This window comes from Schistocerca gregaria, chromosome 3 (genome assembly GCF_023897955.1).
Source record: "Schistocerca gregaria isolate iqSchGreg1 chromosome 3, iqSchGreg1.2, whole genome shotgun sequence".
NCBI lineage: Eukaryota > Metazoa > Arthropoda > Insecta > Orthoptera > Acrididae > Schistocerca > Schistocerca gregaria.
Genome location: NC_064922.1, coordinates 789,185,002 through 789,207,103, shown reverse-complemented (window position 1 = coordinate 789,207,103; position 22,102 = coordinate 789,185,002). Strand labels below are relative to the sequence as shown.

Here is a 22,102-nt window from a genome sequence, read left to right as displayed (position 1 = left end):
AGAGCGTAAGGGAATGGGCGGTATTCTTTGTCATGAGTTGTTCCTTCCACAATTCGGGTTTCTTATTAAATGCATCCATTTTTTTCATCAGATCAGAAATAAGCTCCTTCTCACCTTGCTAAGTCTTATTGAGAGCGTTCAAGTGTGTAGTCAGATCAACTGGAAAGGCAAGGTCTGCAATCCATTTTGGATCTTCTAATTTTGACTCTGCCTTTCCTTTTTTCTTCAGGAGCTCAACAATAGCGAGTCTTAAATTGAAAAATCTCTCGAGGCACGACCCTCGACTTAACCAATGTATTTCCCAGTGGTAAATAACATCTCTGTACTCTTCGTTCAGTTTCTTGAGAAACTGTTGAAACTGACAGTGTACTAAGCCATGCGACTTCAAAAAATTTACTATTTTGACTACCAACTTCTTCACGTGCTCCAAATTTGCATATTTAGCACAAAGAGCTTCTTGGTGTACAAAACAATGATTCCGTACAGATCTTGCGTCAATTGTCCTAGTTTTTTACGCAACAATGCTACCATCCTATTTTGAGCCCTCGAATTGCTGGTGCTCCATCCATGGTGACTGAAACTAACATTTTCCAGTTCAGGTAAACGGCTTCAACTGCCTCTTCAACTGCTTTTAGTAAGTCTGTACCCCTTGTTGTGTCTTTCATTGGTACTAAATCTAACAATTCTTCCGTCACGTGCAAATTTATGTCGACTCCACGAACATAAATCGCTAGTTGTGCTGTGTCCGAAATGTCGGTCGACTCGCCCAAAGCAATCTAGAATGCAATAAACTTGCAGGCACTATCAATTAATTGCCTGTAGACATCCACTATTGTCTGTCTGGAAAGACTAATTTCACTAAACTTCTTTACTTCCAGTGGCGTCAAGAGTTCCGCCACCTCAACAATACACTCCTTGATGAAATCACCATCACTGAAAGGCTTATTCGCTCTTGCAATTTTGAACGCTGTTTTATAGCTTGCTCTTAAAGACAGGTTCGGTTGCAGGCTAAAGAAAAGGAAACAAAAATTGAGTGAACTCTAAATTCGAAATCTAACGACAAATATGTACGAATACAAACATCAGAAACACAAAGATTTGTAAGGGGTACTCACGTTCGCCCCGTCTCGCTGCATAACACTGTGTCTTCTTAATTCTGCCAACTTGTTTGATCTATCAGCCCTAACTAAATCATTAAGTTCTTTGTGTGTAATGTTATAATGCCATTCTATTGCAAATTTGCCGTGACTGGCGAGTATGCAACTGCATAATAGACATTGAGAATTTTCATCTTCTCTTCAAAAAAATATTGCAATTCCCATTCAGCTGTGAAGCCTCGTGGTGTTGCGAGTGTGTTCCATTGCAACAACCACTGTACTTATAAACTTCTTACGAATCACTAAGAAATAACAAGAAATAAACATGGCTGCCACTACAAATCAACTAACGCATCCTATGCCGGATGAAAAGATGTCACATCGCACAGCTAGTCTAATGTTGCACCGTGCCGAGCAGTGCCGCGAAAGACCGAGGAAAGCCAAGTAGTGGCGAGGCAGACCGAGCCCTGGACGGCACACGTGCAGCTCATCTGTACACGCGTGCAGTTTAGCACACCATGGCCATCCCTGGACTACAGTCTGCAGACTTACTTCCCCTCCTCCTTCAATTCTGTGAACATTTTCCCCTTCTCCATGCACTGTACCTATGTATATTACTGTTTTGTTACATTATATTCAGGGTTTGGTGGTTTCACAAACATTATTGCATGAAGGATATACACAGAGTAATTGGTTAGTATTTTGTATTTTCTGAAGATTTCTGTACAAGGCTCTCTTCTGTTTACCTCAGCTACCACTCTCACTACCTTTTCTTCGTAGTCTGATGAACCTGTCTGTATAGACAGCTGGTGCTCCACTCCATATCTCAGTGCCATAGTGAAGATGCGGGTGTACCACTGTAAAGTAGATTTGTCTCAAACTATCATGGTCCAGGAAGGCTGAGACCCATTTTACTATATACCCATTTGTAGTGATTACCTTAAAAGTATGATCTACATGTTCTTTCCACGAGAGGTGTTAGTCAACGGTTGTACCCAAAAATTTGTGTGTTTATGTAGCTAAGTGCCAGTGGAGATGTAAATTGATACTTTTTGTGTTCTGATAACCAAACATAAATTGCATTGTCACTGTCTTCTCTTTATTTACAAGTAGCTTATTTGCAGTAAAACAACTTGACAGAAAATTATAATTGATTTCGGTACTGTTTGCAGTAGTTTGCATATCGTGGCCCCAGTGGACAAAAGATGTGAGATCAGCATAGATTGCAATTTTGCAGTTTTGAGGTTCAGTTAAATCATTCTGTTTCTTGTATATGTTAATAAGGCCCCTATAAACTTCCTTGGGACACACTACTGTGAAGTACCTTGTGAGATGATTTGGTTGTTACCAACTGTTCATTCCTGTTATAAGTTAATCCGACAAATTTCTGCAATAAAATTGTGTGATTCACAGTGTCAAAAGCTTTACTCATATCCAGGAACATGCGTTTTACCTTGTCTCCTTCATTCAGCTTGTTTAATATTTCATGTATAAACGTTGCTACTGCTGTTACAGTAGCTCTTCCTTTTCTAAAACCAGGTTGTAGATTGTTGAATAGATTCTTTGATGAAACATACCTCAAATTTATTTAATACTACTTTCTCTAGTAATTTCAAAAGCTCTGAATTTAATGATATTTGCCTATAGTTTTTCGTGTCAGTTTTTATTCCCTTCTTTCAGTGATTTTCAAAAGATAGGGAATTCTTCATGGCAGAGGGGGGAGATATTTATTAGATGTGTCAGAGGCTTCACTAATTCTCCTCGACTTTCCTTCGCATGTCATCCCAGCCACAAGTCATTTCAGCTTGAAGTCTTGAAATGAATGGAAAAAGATTGACTAGTATTTGTAATGTTTAAATTGGTTGCCCAGTCATGTGCTTCATTTGTGCCAGTTGTACTAAACATCTGTATGAATCTCTCACACATTTTGTTTTCGGTCATTTTTTATATCTTTGTTGTCTTGTAGTATCATGCCGATGTGTTCATTTGGTTGCTGTTGCTTTGTTTACTTTTTTTTTACTAAAGGACATGTTTCATTTAAAATTTTATTGAATAGTTTATAGAAATTTTCCCATTTATTATCATTGTAAACTGGTTCCCATTTTTCACTGCGGAATGCTCTCTTAAGTTTATTATAATTAAATTTTTCCTTATGCATAAATGTGTCACTTTTAATGGTATCTACATTCCCAAAATCAATTTCCCTGGTAAGGGCTCTGTGGGCAGATATATATAGTTCTCTATAGTGGTTATGCTTATGTTATCATTGTTATGTTTGTGAGAATGTGTTCGTTGCATGTCTGTGTTTCTACTGTAATTCTTGTAGGTTCTGAGTTTCTGATAACAATTAAACATTGAAGTAAGTCAACATAACTCAAATAATTATTGCTATTATTTAAAGAGTCTGTGTTGATGTCTCAAACAAACAGGACATGGCTTTTATACACTGATGTATTCATTCACCAGTAGGTCCCCGGGACAGTTGGAAAAATTCTTCAATACTGCTTCCAGGTGACCTATACAGATCTGCTATAATCAGGCTGTTGTTCCCTAGTTCTAAAGTTATTGCTGCAACCTCAAGTACCGTTTCTTCACCCAGATCATCAGTCCACTTGACTTTTTCACATGCTGTATCACTTTTGCTATAAATGCCTATACCTCCCTCGTTGTGCCTTGATATGTACAAGTTTATGAGTTCATAATTTGTTTGCCTGTATCCATATGCTTCTTCTTGCTTGCAACCTTATTCACTCATTATGAAGAAATGTGGTTTTGATTCATTTAGGTATATGTTGAAGTGCTATGTTTTATTCATTATATATTGAAAATTCTGGTATGCAACAGTTAGTTTGCTACATTTTTCTCTTAAAAAAAAAAAGCATCCCTATTACCTTTGTGATTGATAATTTTGTGTAACTTATCTTCCTCCGCGATAACTTTGCTTATTTCCTTATGCAAAAGTTTCTTGCCTTCAAAATTCTGTTGCATCCCACGTTTGATATGTAGGCATTTGTCCATTTTACCTATATCCACTATTCTACATTTTCCGAATGAAGCACACATCTGTTTGATCTTAATGGTCATTTTTCGTCCCTTTCTGTTGACACAAGAGTTATATATTAGGCCATGGCTGTGAAGTAGTGTTGTAACTACATATTGTGCTTAGAGATTTGTTAGCTTCTAAGAACACCTCCAGGATTGTTAAGGAATTTTGTGCTTCGCTTCTTAAGACACATGCATTTTCATCTTCCATTTTTCTTGAAGGTTGACCTTGGTGACCTTTTTCATATTTGCACCTGATTTCCTTTGAAAGGAAGATTAAGTTTTATTATTGATAAAATTGATAAAGTCTCCAATGACAATTTTTGAGAAAGAAAGTTCTTGATGATACTTATTTTGTCTTTTTGGGAACAGAAGGTGCAAATGAGATAGAAAGAAAACGAATTATTAAAAAAGTTGTGCCAGAACATAGAAGATGAAATAAATATATATTTGAAGGGATAGATGATTATGATTATGATATTGATTAAATATCTTTCATGTTGATAGTGTCATAGATTTATTGAAATTTGAAATGTGTTTGTCAACTTTCCTGAATATATGAGAGTTTTTATAGCAATTTTTTGAAATTTAATGTGCCTTTGAAAACTTTTTTACGTTAGAAAATGTGATTTATTGTTGTAAATACACCATTATAGTTTAGAAAATTCAAAATAGTGGCCAGATTCTCTAAACTGGAAGTTTGATTGTTTTTGCATACAAAATAAGTTAGTGATTGGTTTCACCCCACCTTGCAAGATGAAACCAATCAACAATTAAATTAAAATAATAAGTGCAGTTACAAATTAAGAATAAATTAATATGTGAATATGCCATCATGAGAATTGTACAGTTAATGCTTTAAATTTGTATTGCAATATTACTATTATAAATGGATGATAGTTTAAAAAAACTGCTGGTTTTAATCAGATTCACCCAGGCTTAGGCACATCTCTAATCTCCTTTGAAAACTACTTCGCTAATTTCATTACCTAATAGAATATACTGTTATGTGTTATTAGATTTTTCTTGTCCCTGTGTATTTTGTATTATCCTTCCTTCGTGATTGTAAATGGAATGGCTTGTGAAATAATGAGTAATATGCGTGCATTACTTTACGTTGGGTGTATTAATGTGGTCTAACTAAGATTGTCAATTCTTCAACATGTCTATTCAGTGAACCCTTCCTTCCTGTTGTTATTCTTAAGCTGTTTAATGTGACTTGAAATTGTTTACAGTGTTCCTCACATTAGCGGAATGTGTTGATACACATTCATGACAGGATAATGGAAGTAAGATGATAACTACTGTTGCCATTACAATACATGCCCTTGCATTCACAGAAACAGAAATCATTTTTGAATATTGCACTCTGATGAAGCAGTGTACAATAATCATTGACAAGTTCCCTGGAACTGACTCAACTCAGTATTGCCTATGTAGACCAACAAATTATGCAAAACAGGGTAAATGAAGGATATTAGATGTTAAGAACATACAATAATTACTAGTTTCCAGAACATGCTTCCTTACATGTTAATTATTCTGTACCAAAGGAAAAGTACATCAAGAAAAGTAATACATTTTGAAACAGAGATGTTTGCCAGTATCTGGCAAAATGTGTAGCACTGACTATGGAGACATCAAAGTAAAAGTGACACACTATCTTGCTTCCAGATCCTCAAGAAAGATAGGGATAGTTTTGGGAAGGTGTAAAACTGGAGGTTAAATCATTCATCTCCAGTATGATCGGGTTTGGAGTATGTGTTTTACAAATGCAGCTGGGTGCTATTGAGTAAGATAGCTATATTTCAACACTTATCCATAAGCATAGGGTAACATTGCTAAGTTCATCCACAGTGAGAGTGGCACATTCACTTTGAAAGCCTCTGCCCAACTAAGGTAACCTCTTTCTTAGTGGAAGAGAAAAAATTAGTTGTGATGAGATCAGGCAAAGTGTCATCCAACTTTCTTTTAAAAAAAAATAAATAAATAAATAAGTTCAAGTGTAATCGACCACAAAACAACTCACAGTATTTAGGGTTGTCGCTATTTGTTCATGGTTTGAATTTTAAGAAAAATAAAAAAATTACTTTTGTAAGAACAATGTTTAGAAACCCACTTGATAGGTAAACCATAGAGCACACAGGATAATTTTAAGGTTGTGGTTGGGGCCTTAAATAGTTACTGTGGGTTGCACAATCAAACTCACAACTTTATTTTGTAAGGACCACTTATTTACATATTGGCTTAAAAGATCACAGTTAAAAAATATGGCAGAAGACCTAGCTTAAGAAAATTTGAGATGCTTTCCGGGCTGAAGACCTCAAACCCACAGCAAACACAAGAACAGCTGAAGGCCTGGCTTGGAAATCAAAAGCAATTAAAAGTAGGAGGTAAATTTTTTTCTTAACAAAGCATACAATGAAAAACAATTAACGGCTGATGGCCTACACTATACATCTGTAGGACAACTATAATTAAGGCACATTAATAAAAAAAAATTTCTAAGCAAGAAAATTTCCTTTTAAACTTAAAACAGATTGGCCGAAGCCTGATTAACTTATTACACTGCTGAAGGCCACAAACAAATTTGAAATAACAGCTGAAGGCCTGAACAAGAAGTCAGATAAATAATTTAGAATAAACCCCTTGCTTCTAATTAAAAATTTTCCTTTAGAGAATAGACGTGGCTGAAGGCCTTATTAAGGGGTTCAAGCAACTTCTCGGGTAACTCAAACGTAAGGTGACGTGAAACAGGCAGAGTTGAAGTTAGGTGATCGAATGGCAACCCAAACTAGGGACAGCCGAAGGACCGACCAACAATTTAACAAATTCCCTTCTGTCTGACCAACGGCACAACGATGGAGAATATTCGCCATGGACGAGAATACGAACAGCACTACACTAATGACCAGGGCAGGTAAATGGAGCATTAAAGGTCACAGGGCAGAAAATACCGCTGGTGCACTTCACTGATAAGTAACAGTCAAATTAATAATTAGTCGCAACACGGGAAGATGACTGCAAGGTTTCACCAACTCCAACACATCATACAATGCTGCTAGCCTGAATGGCTAAGGGGGCAACAACCAACAAATGAACAAAGGTGTCACAATAGTTGAGGTTACATAACAAATTAACTTCAGCGTCCAGGTTCGGTGGGCAATGAACATGTCACTCTCACAGCGAGCACCTCACAATCCGACAGCGCGTGCCCACCGCCAGTGGGCCCAGCCAAGCCTCGCGCCGCGGAAACTTGCTTGCTGCTTTATCCCAACAGAGCCACTCAATCCAGCACGCAGACAGCATTAAAATAACTGCTCAGTCAAACCACACAAGCCACACATGGTTCCACGAAAACACTTCCACAAACAACTCGAACAATACTAAAACCAGTCACTGTGGAACAACAAGAACGAATCACAAGTCAACACACACAGATAACCTACAAGTGGTCGGCAACCAAATACACGTCATCCAATGAGACGACCAACTGAACGACCAACCAAGGTCATTCCCACTAAAGTCGTGTGTCGGCAACAGTCGGGCGAGTCATGGCTGTCTGCACCTCACCCCTGTTCCATCCCGGTGCCCTTCAGACAGGCGACGTACCGAAGATACTGGCTTGGACCCTACCACGCATAGGGAACATCGGCCCATTGGTCACATGACATCTCTGCACAAGGAAGGAACCAACCAAAGTCCCGCAAGATGACAAATTGATCAGGCCCAGAAGCTGTCAGAAGACCAAATACATGTCGCCCGGCGAGTCAACCAACCAATGGTCAATCCCGCTCAAGACTCCTTGAGTTGGACAGTGCATGTGTTTCGCCAGCGGTCGGGTGAATACCGGCTGTCCGGACCACACTGCTACTCCATCCCCGACTGAACTCACCGTTCACCATGACCCGGAAATATAGTATGACAGTGCTCTTATCGACAGCGCTGCTCCTGCCACTCACGGGCAGGCAGGCCCACAACTTAGTGACACCAGTAAATCAAATAAGAAACGGGATGGCAGTACCGCAAAGACAAAATGGTAAGTAATCAATGGCACGAACAGGAGTCACACACGGGTCATGTTCATAAGCTATTCGTCCCCTGCAGGTCCAGGGGTTAGAATAGGCCCCAGGTATTCCTACCTGTTGTAAGAGGCAAGTGAAAGGATTCTCTCACATTTCGGCCTCTATGTGATGGTCCCCTGTGGGGGTTTGACCTCCATATTTCAAAATTTTCCCGGAGAACGAGCCAGTGTGGGAAGGGCACTTCACGTGGTACATTGTGTTTGTCGTGCACTGAGACCTTTCACATCCTACATCGACATGGATCTGCACTTCTGCTCCTGTTCCAGCTGTTGGGCGAGGTCACCCTCCACACACTTTGCAGTACCATTTTTTGTGCTGACGATGGTAACGGACTTGTTTGCACCTGATATCTAGCACGGTAGCTAGTCCATCGTGGTGGGGCTGCCATGTATCCTGTTGGTTGTAGGCCCCTGAACACACAAGGATTGCTCTGCTTATGTCTGCATTGTTAACTCCCCATGTATGCTGAAGAGTAAATGCCCATCGCCCTGGGGCATCGGGACTTCTGGCAATGGCGATCCTGCCTGGTGGCCTTTGCTGTGGCTGGGTGGCACCGTGGAGAGGGCCCCTGGTCAGAGTGGGTGGTATCAGTGATGAAACGTACTACATCATCTCTTGCTGGTGATCAAATACCAGCAGTCTCTAAGCGTTCACAGGCTCAATTCAATTCACAGAAGTACAACCCCAAATTGTTTCTCTCCCTGGCTACACCATGGGAGGAACGTCAGGCTAAGGATGGTAGCGGCACTTATTCACCCCAGTACCTTGTACATTCAACAGCTGCTGGGGAATCTTACATGACGATGAAGCCTCAGTTTTTTGTTAAGCATTTAGAAGACAACTTTGAGGTGGAGGGATTGTCCAAAATGAGATCTGGTTCAGTCTTGATCAAAACAGCACATTCTGTCCAGTGACGGCCGTTACTCACTTGTTACAGGCTGGGGGATGTTTCTGTAACCATCGCACCACATAAGAGCTTAAATATGGTCCAGGGTATCATATTTCACAGGAACGTTCTTTTGCAGTTTGACAATGAGCTGCACGCTGATTCAGAGCGGTGAGGTGTACATTTCATTTGTCGTATACACTGAGGTCCAAGGGATAATCAGGGGGCCACCGGTGTCCTCATCTTGGCTATCTCAGGTGATACATTACCCGAGAAGGTTAGGGAGATGGTCTACCACTGTGATGTAAAGCCCTATAGTCCTCCCCCAATGCAGTGCTTCAAATGCTGGAAGTTCCCACTGTACTTCCAGCGTCAAATGTCGAGATTGCGAACACCCATCACATCCCTATACTCCATGTCCCCTGTCTCCCATCTGTGTCAACTGTGGAGAGCACCATTCGCCTTGCTCACCAGACTGCAGGATTCTCCAGAAAGAAAGGAAAATCATGGAGTACAAGACCCTGGACCAACTGACCTACACTGAGGCTAAGAGGAAATTTGAGTACCTACATCCAGTATGTATGACATCATATTACACTGCTGGTACAACAGTTCTAGGCCCATCAGCTCCATCAACCCCAGTCCCCTATCAGAGCCGGAAGACTACACCTGCCTCCTGCCCCCTTCAGCTCCTCTCACTAGGAAGGGGTCCCTTAGGTCACCCCCTTCCCAGGTTTCTGCTAGTGGGAAAGATGACATCCGCCAGTGGCTGAAGAGCCCAAAAGCAGCTGGTCTTAGGGCTTCACGCTCATCCTCAGTCTCAGAGACTGCATCAGTGAAGTCCTCCCAGTCAGGGAAATGCAAAGAGCAACGAATAAATCCAAAAAGAAGATCCCCAAGACCAAGGGAATCGCTGTGGCACCCACACCACCACTACCTACAAGTTTTGTGTCTACGGATGAGGTGGAGATTGTGGCATCCACTGAGGACCTAGTTCTCGCTTGACCCTCAGACACAATGGATACAGACTGCTCAGGCAATAAGTCAGTGGCAGCAGGTGACCCTGAGGTGTAAAATGTCTCATTGAATGATCCATGCCTTCCCAGACTCAAGATGACGTCATCCTCCAGTGGAATTGCGGCGGTTTTTTTCCACCACCTGGCTGAGATACAGCAAGTGTTAAGCTTTACACCTGCTTTCTGCATTGCCCTCCGCAGCTATAAAGGCTATTACAGGAACCGTAGCGACTATAATCAAGTGTCAGGTGGAGTTTGTGTTTATGTCCTAAACTCAGTCTGTAGTGAAACTGTGTCCCTTCAAACCCCTCTTGAAGCTGTGGCTGTCATAATAAGCAAGACACAGGAAATAACTGTCTACAGTGTATATCTTCCTCCAGATGGTGCAGTACCCCTGAATGTGTTAGCTGCACTGATTGATCAACTCCCTAAACCTTTCCTACTTTTAGGAGATTTTAACACCCATAACGCCTTGTGACATGGCACCGTGTTACTGGCCGTGGCAGAGATGTCGAAACTTTACTGTCTCAGTTTGACCTCTGCCTCTTAAATACTGGGGCCACCACACATTTCATTGTGGCTTATGGTAGTTACTTGGCCATTGATTTATCAACCTGGAGCCCAGGACTTATCCCATCTATCCATTGGAGAGCACATTACCACCTGTGTGGTAGTGACCACTTCCCCATCTTCCTGTGACTGCCCCGGCATCAGGCCCATGGATGCCTGTCCAGTTGGGCTTTATACAAGGCAGACTGGGAAACTTTCAGCTCTGCTGTCACCGTTGAATCTCCCCCACATGGTAACATTGATGTGATTGTTGAACGGGTGACTACAACAATTGTTTCTGCAGCAGAAAACGCGATCCCTTGATCTGCAGGGAGTCCCTGGCGAAAGGCAGTGCCTTGGTGGTCGCCAGAAGTCGTTGAAGCAATTAAGGAGCGTTGGTGAGTTCTACAGTGGCATAAGTGGCACCCTTCCCTGGAGCACCTCATAGACTTTAAACGGCTCCGTGCCCGCGTTCGCCGGCTTACCAAAAGGTGGAAGCAGGAGTGTTGGGAGAGATATGTCTTGACTAATGGGTGCCATACTTCACTTTCCCAAGTCTAGACGAAGATAAGAGGTCTTTTGGGTACTAAACACCAACAGGTGTCCCTGGTATTAACATCAATGGCGTGTTATCTACTGACGCAAACGCGACTGCTGAGCGCTTTGCTCGAGCCTCTCCATTGGATAACTATCTCCCAGCCTTTTACACTCTCAAACGGGAGCTGGAAGGGAAAGTCCTCTCGTTCACAACATGCCACAGTGAATCCTATAACGCCCATTTACAGAGTGGGAGCCCCTCAGTGCCCTAGCACGTTGCTCCGATGCAGCTCCTGAGCCAGATTGGATCCAGAGTCAGATGATTAAACATGTCTCATCTGATTACAAGCAACACCTCCCTTCAACCAGATCTGCTGCAATGGCGTCATTCCATTGCAATGGCGGGAGAGCACCATCATTCCAGTGCTAAAACTTTGTAAAAACCTGCTTGTTGTGGATAGCTATCGGCCCATCAGCCTCACCAACGTTCTTTGTAAGCTGCTGGAACATAAGGTGTGTCGGCGGTTGGGTTTACTGGATCCATGTCAGAGCGGCATCTGCCAGGGCTGTTCTACCACTGATAATCTTTTGTCCCTCAAGTCTGCCATCCGAACAGCCTTTTCCAGACGCCAACACCTGGTTGCCAACTTTCTTGATTTACGAAAAGCGCATGACATGCCCTGGCAATATCATATCCTTGCCATTTGCCATATTATACGAGTGGGGTCTGCGATGCCCGCTCCTCCCAATTTTTATCCAGTATTTCATGTTGCTTCGTACTTTCCATGTCCAAGTAGGTGCCTCCCAAAGTTCCTCCCATATCCAGGAGAATGGGGTCCTGCAGGGCTCTGTATTGAGTGTGTCTCTATTTTCAGTGGACATTAATGGGCTAGCAGCAGCTGTAGGGTCGTCCGTCTCACCTTCTCTGTATGCAAACGACTTCTGCATGTCGTACTTCTCCACCAGTACTGGTGTTCCTGAGCGGCGCCTATATGGAGCCATCCACAAGACACAGTCATGAGCCCTAGCCCATGGTTTCCAGTTTTCAGCTGCAAAGTTGTGTGTTAGACACTTCTGTCGGTGTCACACCAATCATCCGGAACCATAACTTACCTTAATGATGAAGGACTCACGGTATTGGAGACATGCCGATTCTTATGACTGGTTTTCGACGCCTGATTGACATGGCTTACTCATCTTCGTCAGTTGAAGCGGAAGTGCTGGCAACACATCAATGCTCTCCGCTGCCTGAGCAACACCAACTGGGGTGCAGATCACTCTAAGCTGCTGCAGCTCTACAGAGCCCTTGTGCAATCCCGCCTTGACTATGGGAGCCTGGCTTATGGTTCAGTGGCGCCCTCAGCGTTACGTTTAATTGTCCTAGTGCAGTACAGTGGTGTTCGCCTAGCGACAGGAGCTTTTAGGATGAGCTCTGGTGACCAGAGTCCTCGTGGAGGCTGGAGTCCCTCCATTGCAGTTTATGCGTGCACACCTGGTGGCCAGTTACATTGCACACATCCATAGTTCTCCGTCACATCCAAATTACCGTCTCCTTTTGCCACCCACAGCGGTTCATCTCTCACATTGACGGCCCGGGTCAGGGCTTCCAATTGCAGTTTGTGTCTGATCCCTACTTTCCAACCTGGAGTCCTTGCCTTTACCACCTATACTTTAGGTCCATTCATATACACCTCCATGGTGTACGCGGATGCACCTGGACCTTTCACATGGCCCTAAGGAGTCAGTTAACCCTGCAGATCTCTGCTGCCACTTCCTCTCGATTCTTGTCATTTACGGAGGTCATGTAGTGGTTTACACCAATGGCTCAATCGCCGATGATCACGATGACATCGTGTGTGTCCATGGAGGACATATGAACAGCATTCCTTGCACGATGGCTGCAATGTTTTTACTGCCAAGCTGGTGGCTATATCCCATGCTATTGAGCACATCCATTCATGCCCTGGGGAGTCTTTTCTTCTCTGTACTGACTCCTTGAGCAGCCTACAATCTATCAACCAGTGTTACCCTCATCATTGTTTGGTAGCAACCATCCAGGAGTCCATCTGTGCCCTGGAACGGTCCAGTCATTCAGTGGTGTTTGTCTTTACCCCAGGTCACGTCGGCATCCCATGCAACAAACTTGCCAACAGGCTGGCCAAACAGGCTACTCAGAAACCACTTATGGATATTGGCTTCTCTGCAACTGTCCTGTGTTCATTATTACGTCACAAGGTTTTGCGGCTTTGGGAGACGGAATGGCATAACCTCAGTACACACAACAAACTGCATGCCATTAAGTAGACTATGAATGTGTGGAAGACCTCCATGCAAGCCTCTCACAGGGACTCTGTGGTTCTCTGTCAGCTCCCCATTGGCCACACTTGGGTGACACATGGCTACCTCCTGTGCCGTGATGTACCACCTCAGTGTCGGGGCAGCCCCCAACTGAGAGTGGCCCATATCTTCGTGAGCTGTCCTCCTATGGCTGCCCTGAGTCGGACTCTTTCAGTCACCGGACTTGTTTCCATTAATTTTAGCTGACAATGCCTAGATGGCTAATTTAGTTTTACGTTCTATACCTGACGATGGGTTTTGTCATTCTATATAAGATTAGCGCATGTCCTTTGTCCTTTTGTGTTCTCCACTCTAATGCATTTATTTTAGGCTGGATGTTTTAATGTGTCACAGAGTGGCTGGCTTTTCCTTTTATTCTCTTGGGTCAGCCACCCACAGTTCTCTGCTCCCTTGTTTTTATCCCTTCTGTATGCTTCCTGCTTCTCTCTGTGGTTTTCGTTTCCTGTTCTGTCCACTTTAGTGTTGGTTGTCCTTCTGCTGTTCTTCTGACTCTTCCTTTCTCCTGTTATTGTGCTGTACGTCTCCTTTTTCTTCTTTCCCTTGCATAATTATTTTACTTGGAACAAGGGACCGATAACCTTGCAGTTTGGTCCCTTTCCCCCCTCCTCCTCTTTTAAACGAACCAACCAACCAACCAACAAGCTACGCGTCTTTGGAATGAATTCATCAGTAAAATACAGGAAAGAGAAATCAATTTTGTGATAGCTTAGTGGATACACACTGATGGAAATGGAAGGTGTTCCACCATGAAGCACCAGTTCAATATTTGTAAACTTGGCAGAGGTCTTCATCACATAATGCGTGTGAAATGATTAAACTTCCATTACATTTGGAGCTGATGTCCAGCATCAGTATGAGGTGAGACCTATACTCTTGTATCCATTGTGAGCAGACAGCCTTCAAATGTAATCATGAAGAATAGGTTGCCAAGCATGAATCACATTGTTGTGTTAGTTCTTGAAGATTGCTGGCTGGCATGAAAGTATCCATCTTCCCATTGCATTACAGACATGCTCCATGGGTGACAATTCGGGGGAACAGACATGCCAGTCAATGATCTATATATTCCTTAAGGGTGATGGTGTGCATCCATTTCAGCAGAATTTTGTCTCCATTTTATGCCCAATATTTTAACAACTGAACCGGTCATCATCTTTAGGTGCTGTGAGTTGTTCTGTTAAGTACATTCGTTGCCTGGACTTCAAGCAGACACTCAACTGTCATTGGTCTTGTGCCACTGTTTGTAGTTAATTTGTTTCCCAGCACCTGCTACACCCTGCTCTTTTTTTTCTGATCTCATACTGATGTTCACTAAAATGTACATTCTCTCAGTTCTGGTGATGCGATGGCTGGTGAGATCATGATAAAATAGTGCCAGACCCCAAGCTCAAATCAGTTTACTAGGTTTTCCAACATTTTTCTTTAAATAGACTTCTTGACTACAGTGTCTAAGAAACATTTCATTTGCACCATGATCCTTGTCTTCTTGTACTTCATTTCATGATTATATTTTTGTCAGTGCTGAACAACAGATGAATTGCCTGAATGTTTTAATCACATGTGTATCTGATGCTTCTGGCACCTCTCCTCCACTGTTTTAATTGTCCGTCCACATAATAATAGGATAGAATGCTTCAAATTTTTGGGCGTACATACTGATGAAAACTTCAGGCATTTTAGCTGCACAATCGCAATACATATGCTCGCCAATGAAATTCCACAAATAATCCATTATAATTCGAGAAGAACAATGATGCAATGTCCACACCTACACACTAGAGGGAAAAGTGACCTTTATTGCCTATTATTAAAGCTTTCAGTGGCTCAGAAAGGATTTCAGTATGCAGTGACGAAACTTTTTGGTCATTTACCTGATAATGTAAAATGTCTGGCAGGAAGCAAAGGGAGTTTTAAATCTAACTTAAAGAAGTTCTGCTGGGCGACTCCTACTGTTACATTGGTGAGTTTTGATTAAAAACTGGTACCCTGGAAAAGACCTTTTCTTAAGGGTAGTTGCATGAGTAGGACTAAAACCTGTGTTCATTTGTGTTAACACTCATCAGATACACATATCCTGTAAACTGACTGACTTAAACATCATTTCACTAAAAGGATTATTCAAGTGATCTATGGAACATGTAACTGACTGATATGTGCCACATTCATGTGAAATGCAGAGCAAACTCGGCTTTTGAGACCTAGATCATCTTCAGCAATACAAAGACTTTGTTGACAGGTGCAAAATACACTTGATACCACATTTCAGTAGGGGTCTTGTGAACTGTGTATGTAGTCTGCATGAAGTAGATAAGCATACTTGACTTTTCTTTCTCTGTGTCATCTCAAACTCTTTCTCATGTGTTCTTGATTTTTGCTACATTGCCCATTCAGTTTTATGATCCGAGTACCCATTCCTTCAGAATGTTATTTATATCTGGTGTAATTCTTTGGCTAGGTTCTCCTTGTTAGACAGTGCTCAAACTAAATGGACAAGTGTCTTTGGTACCGAATTTCGTTGTGAGGTACGATGGTGGCTTGAGGCATGGTGATAGAGATAAGTGTGTGTGGTATACGGTATGCACTGAGACAGGGTTGCATGTGGTCCTCTCGTAACCAACATCTTTGAGGAAAGGTAGCTGGCCCTCTTTCAAAAGTTCCAATGATAATTTTATAGTAGGATTAATAGAGCTAAAATGTTCCATGTACTGTTAAAGTCTTTTCATTCCATGTGGCCACACCACACACCCTCATGTCTGTAAAAACATGGTTTGAACTTGGTGGTTTCTAGTGTGTTTTCTTAAAGATATTCCATGCATGTGCTCACCACAACAGGTGACAACAGACCACCAACCTGCAACCCCAATGGTTTGTTTATATTATTTTCCTTCAATTAAGAAATAAGTCAACATGAGAATTTGCCTAAAAGTTCAATCAAACAATCATCAAACTTCTGTGCAGCTTGTTCCAAGGATTCAGAAACAGTAAAATTTTGACACACCTTCCTAATGGATATGTTCATCATATGCCCCACATTGGTTTCTGTGATTATTTGATACACTGTTGCTTGTGTGTTAGCACTAACAACTCTACACAAAGGCTGTTGCTCTCTCTCGTTAAGCGAAGGCCATCAGCAGCTGTGTTGTCCGTGGTGAGAGGTAATGCCTGAAGTTTAGTATCCTTGGCAGACTCTTGATGCTGGGGATCTCAGAATATTGAATTCCCTAACAATTTCCAAATTGGAATTTCCCATTTTGTGTAGTTCCAACTACCGTTCAGTGTTCAAAGTCTGTAAATTTTTGTTGTGCATTCATAATCATGTCGGAAATCTTTTCACATGAATCATCTAAGAATAAATTAAAACCCTGCCAATGCACTGCCTTTTCGTATGTTGTGTACACGATGCTGCCACCACGTGTGTGTGTGTGTGTGTGTGTGTGTGTGTGTGTGTGTGTGTATCACTATCCCATGACTTTTGTCTCATTAATGTATGGTGCATCAATATTACAAATGTGGGTGTTAAGGAAATACATTCTTTCTGTACTGCAGGAAGTCCCCTTTCTAGTGGTGACACAGCTGTTGGTTTTTAATACACTCAATGATGTTATACGACGAGTCTGACTCCTTGAGGAGAGTTGTCATCTTCCTATCGATTTTTATTTATAGTATTGACATCTTTCTGTCTATAGACAATATTGTTCAAAAGATAGAAAAATCATCTTATTTTAGTTTACATGTGACATAAGAATTGCAGTGTTGCCACTTCTGGCTGGAAAACTTGCAGTTTCTTTGACCTCCCACAGATCACTAAGTACTATCTGTGGATCCAAGCAGTGGTTCCTTGGTAAGCACTCTACAGGTTTGGTATAACCTCTTTCATTCCTTCTGGTGGGAGTGAAGCTGCAACGTGCTCTATGAAGCTTACGTAAACTGCTGTTGGTAACATTTTTGGAGTGGGCACGAAATTTAGCCCTTTAGTCTAGACCTTCACTGTACCCCAGTCCAGATGATTATCAGATTAATTACTGTACAACTTCCTTCATCTTGTCTTCTTGTACAAGTGACTGAATTTTGCTTTCTGGTTTGCAGACATTTTAAGCTGCATTGATTGCGTTTCTGACCATGTTATATTGTCAACACATTATAAACAAACCAATAGTGTGGTGATGGGTAGTACATTATCATCTGTTGTGACAAACCTATACAATGAATACTTTGCAGCAAAGACATTAGAGTCCACCTAGTTCAAACCAACATGTTCCAGTCTATTCATGGATGACATGTTTGTGGTGTGGCCAAAAAATGGTTCAAATGGCTCTAAGCACTATGGGACTTAACTTCTGAGTTCATCAGTCCCCTAGAACTTAGAACTACTTAAACCTAAGTAACCTAAGGACATCACACACATCCATGCCTGAGGCAGGATTTGAACCTGCAACTGTAGCGGTCGCGCAGCTCCAGACTGTGGCGCCTAGAACGGATTGGCCACTCCGGCCGGCTGGTGTGGCCACTTAGAATGAAGAAACTTCAAGATTTCCTGGAACATTTAAACTCTATCCATCCTAACATATAATTCACTATAAATAGGGGCCAGCTACTTTTTCTCAATGTGCTAGTAGTAAGATGATGGCTGGGTCATAGTGTGTATAAAAAACATGCATTGTGTGCCCCCACACATACTGATCTCTATCTCCAAGCCTCAAACCATTACCATGTGTCACAAAGAAATTTGATGTTAAAAACTCTGGTCAATATAGTTTGAACTCCTTCAGATAAGGAGAGCCATGCCAAAGAATTAGGATACTTATGAACAGTGTTCCAAAGGAACATGTTCTCAGATCATCATCAAATTGAGCAGGTGTTGCAGTTGAGATATAGAATGCCAAACAAAGAATATGAGACTGACAGAGAGAAGTTGAGAGAGAAGAGGGGTATAATGCACTCTGCCTTGTTCACATGCACTCTGAGTGATGATCATCGTCTCTTGTTGACATGTTTCAGATCTGACAGCAAGCTGAAGCATTCCAGAATGCAATTATTTAAGACTAATTCTCAAATAGTGACAAATAAAAATTCACTGGAGATGGGTGATAGGTGCACAGCAGAGGATACATTTATTGTACTGTAGACTGATTGATCTGAAAGGAGTGCTGTTTTTGAATTTTATAGTAATGTTAGAATTTATTGCACAAATTAATAAAAAAAAAGAAGAAAAAGAAAAGAAAACAGCTTTGGTCAACTCTCCTCAATGACGGACATACATGCTGTAGGACTGTGGTGCCCACACTCATTTATTTAACTAAATTTTGTGTGATGTTTCCACTTGATTATATCTCAATTGTAGAAATGGTGTTAGATGTGCCTTAATGTTTAGAACTGATTGTGGTTTGTGGGTGTAGGTTGTAAATAAATGTCACTTCTATGGAAGAAGCCACCCAGTGTGAAGTCACAAGTTCTAGATGGTCAGTTGACACTACCATTATGAGAAATCAGGCAGGCAGGAAATCATATCATATTGTTTCCCTTTCTATGTGTCCTGTTGCTGCACCTTACTGAATCAAAATATTTTAATTAATTACTGTGCCCAAATGCAGATAAACAACTTGCTGTAGTGAAACTTCCTGGCAGATTAAAACTGTGTGCTCGACCGAGACTCGAGCTCGGAACCTTTGCCTTTCGCGGGCAAGTGCTCTACCATCTGAGCTACCGAAGCACGACTCACATCCGGTCCTCACAGCTTTACTTCGGCCAGTATCTCGTCTCCTACCTTCCAAACTTTACAGAAGCTCTCCTGCGAACATTCTAGAACTAGCACTTCTGAAAGAAAGGATACTGTGGAGACATGGCTTAGCCACAGCCTGGGGGATGTTTCCAGAATGAGATACTGGCAGAAGTAAAGCTGTGAGGACCAGGCGTGAGTCGTGCTGTGGTAGTTCAGATGGTAGAGCACTTGCCTGCGAAAGGCAAAGGTCCCGAGTTTGAGTCTCGGTCGGGCACACAATTTTAATCTGCTAGGAAGTTTCATATCAGTGCACACTCCGCTCCAGAGTGGAAATCTCATTCTGGGAACCTGCTATATTAAAAATATTGTATATTTTTTACTGTTACTGCATTACCAATATCAACTTAAAAGGAAAGTAACTTATGATTGTAACAGTTTCACACAGATCTCTACGCCCAAACTTTGTATTTTTTTTTTTTTCAAAAATCATTTTTAAAAAGAAACTTACCTCATTATTACAGATTGCAGTTTATTTAATGTCTCTTAAGCTGGAGCTTATAGACAAATAGTAATTTGTGATCTCTAAGAATTGGCAACTTGTTTCTCAGTGTCCATTCATGTGAATACAGGCAAATTATCACTCTGTACTTCTGTTATCTTCAGTAGATCCACCCCTGAGTGTGAGGTTGGCACAAAAATTTTCTACTTTAAAATTACTCATTTGGGATCTATACTGACAGTGCTACGTAAGTTTGTAATAATTATAAAGAATACCTTTGCCTCTCTGTTGTATACTAACTGCAGAGAAAGCAGAGTAAGATTTTGCAAAGTTATTATTACCAGCCTCACAAAATTACAACGGTCCACAATTCACAAGCTTCATACTTTTTGAGATACCATATATTGATGCTTCTCCTATCCCACTTAAGATTGAAGCATATAAAGCGTAACTTTTTACACATGGCATTTCTTATCATTCCATTCAATTCAGCAACATGATGGATTGTTCACATGGATGCTGCTTACGGTGTAATTTGAGCTTCATTGCTCACACAGTAGTAGTATATGGAAGGCTGAATATTTTTTTTTTTACAAATTGCACCCTGAAATGTTCATTGTGGAATTTTCTGTTTTTGTTAATTATTTGGCTTCTTTCTTCATCTGTTCCTATCCCTGGCTTTTCAATATTTTTGGGATACATTGAAATTAAACAAGACTTTGCCATTTGTGTACCACTTCTTTTTATGCCCTCATTGTCTATTAATTCAAATTGATAATGGTCCAACACACTTGGCCAGTATGCCTAGTCACTGTTTGCATTTAGTCAAACAAAGATATAAGCAGACCATATTAGGTGACAGCCAAAATACGCTTGAACAAAACCTGGCAGAACTATCACTTTTTAGAACTGAAAGTAAGTGCTATAACCAAAACTTGTTTCTGTTTGTATTATCTCTTTTTAGGTGCTATTGGAGTTAGCATTTACACATAAAGTCAATAATGAACTACACATTTCTAAAAATATTAAGTGGTGCTGTAATCTTGGCATAGAATATTTATTTATTGTATTTTTTTTATTTCTTCTTAGTTCCCATCCGTTTACTGCAAAAATCGACGCCGTGCTTTGGAACATACACTGGACAGGTGTGTGCCATTTGCATTTGATTTGAAAGTTGGTATTTTTGCACATATATTTTTAATATTTTTTTGTACATGTTCATTAATACATTTGATTTTTTTCCTTCAGGTTTCATAATGATGACAATGGAAATGCACCATTCTTTCTCTTTGGTGATTTTAACTTCCGAATTGACACTCAAGGTGTTGTGAAAGTTAGTTTCCATTTGTATATGAACAATTCTTAGAGTATAAACAGTCACCCCACAGCATCCATAGGTTTGCATTTTTGTGTATTTTGCTCACAACTTTATCAGATTTTTATTTACTTTGTGTACCTTTTCTTGGCTCCACTGTGTTGGTAGTTTCTGACTTCCATAAATAATAAGATATAGATTTTTATTTTGTACTTTAAATGTATATATTTTTACCTCTGTTGTATTGTGGTCTCTTAAGCAATTTTTAATAGAATGCTGTATTGATAGCAAGCTGTGAAGTATTGACGTATTATTACCGCAGTGTGAAATTACACTTAAGGTTATGCTTAGCATTACATCTGGTTGGCATATAACTTTCCTTTTGTAGACATTATTGTACATTTCATCTCTGGAAAGAAGTTCATCATTGTCAAGTTTTTGAACCATGATTATTTTCCGTGTTTCGTGTAATTATGGTGTACCAAGGATATTTCACCAAGTCATGAAGGTAGATGGATGTTACCTCCAGCTTTCTTGTTTATTCAGTAAGGCAGTTTGCATTCCAGGTGTGACTCCCATATGTAGATGAATGTAATTGGTGCAAGGGTAGTGTAGTGGTTTGTTTGTAGTTTTATTGTTGATGATAATGGCAGAAGGTAGAAAGTGAAACTTAGTGACAGCACATATCCTACTCCTCTTGAATAGTGGTAGTTAGGCTGCTGAAATTAGTGTCCCCATCTGATGTAAGGTTGACCAAAAACAATGTCACAAGCCCTCACTATGCAAGACACTGTGGACAGATTTGTAATCGACCCAGGGCCTTAGCACTAAGTAAAGTGATTTAATTTCACTATTTGTTCTTCCCTTGCCAATCAACTAATACTGATGACAAGTTCACAATCAGAATTGAAACTAGCCATCCCAAAAGGAGCCCCACCACAGAAGCATAAATTAATGACCCTGGCTACAAAAGGGTGTGTTTTTTTTTCAGGTGCACAA

The 22,102-nt window shown here is 41.1% G+C and overlaps 1 protein-coding gene across 6 annotated transcripts in view; it reads left to right on the top strand.

Moving 5' to 3' along the window:
* The window catches only part of LOC126354250 (inositol polyphosphate-5-phosphatase A), a 311,452-nt gene that overhangs the window by 114,435 nt on the left and 174,915 nt on the right, over positions 1–22,102 (top strand). For 5 of the 6 annotated variants that reach the window (XM_050003765.1, XM_050003764.1, XM_050003766.1 and 2 more), the window contains 2 exons: positions 20,878–20,933; positions 21,037–21,121. In XM_050003765.1, the coding sequence (XP_049859722.1) occupies positions 20,878–20,933; positions 21,037–21,121 (141 nt within the window). Of the gene's footprint in view, positions 1–20,877; positions 20,934–21,036; positions 21,122–22,102 lie in introns of those variants that run through there. The other variant, XM_050003761.1, reaches the window with a different exon arrangement.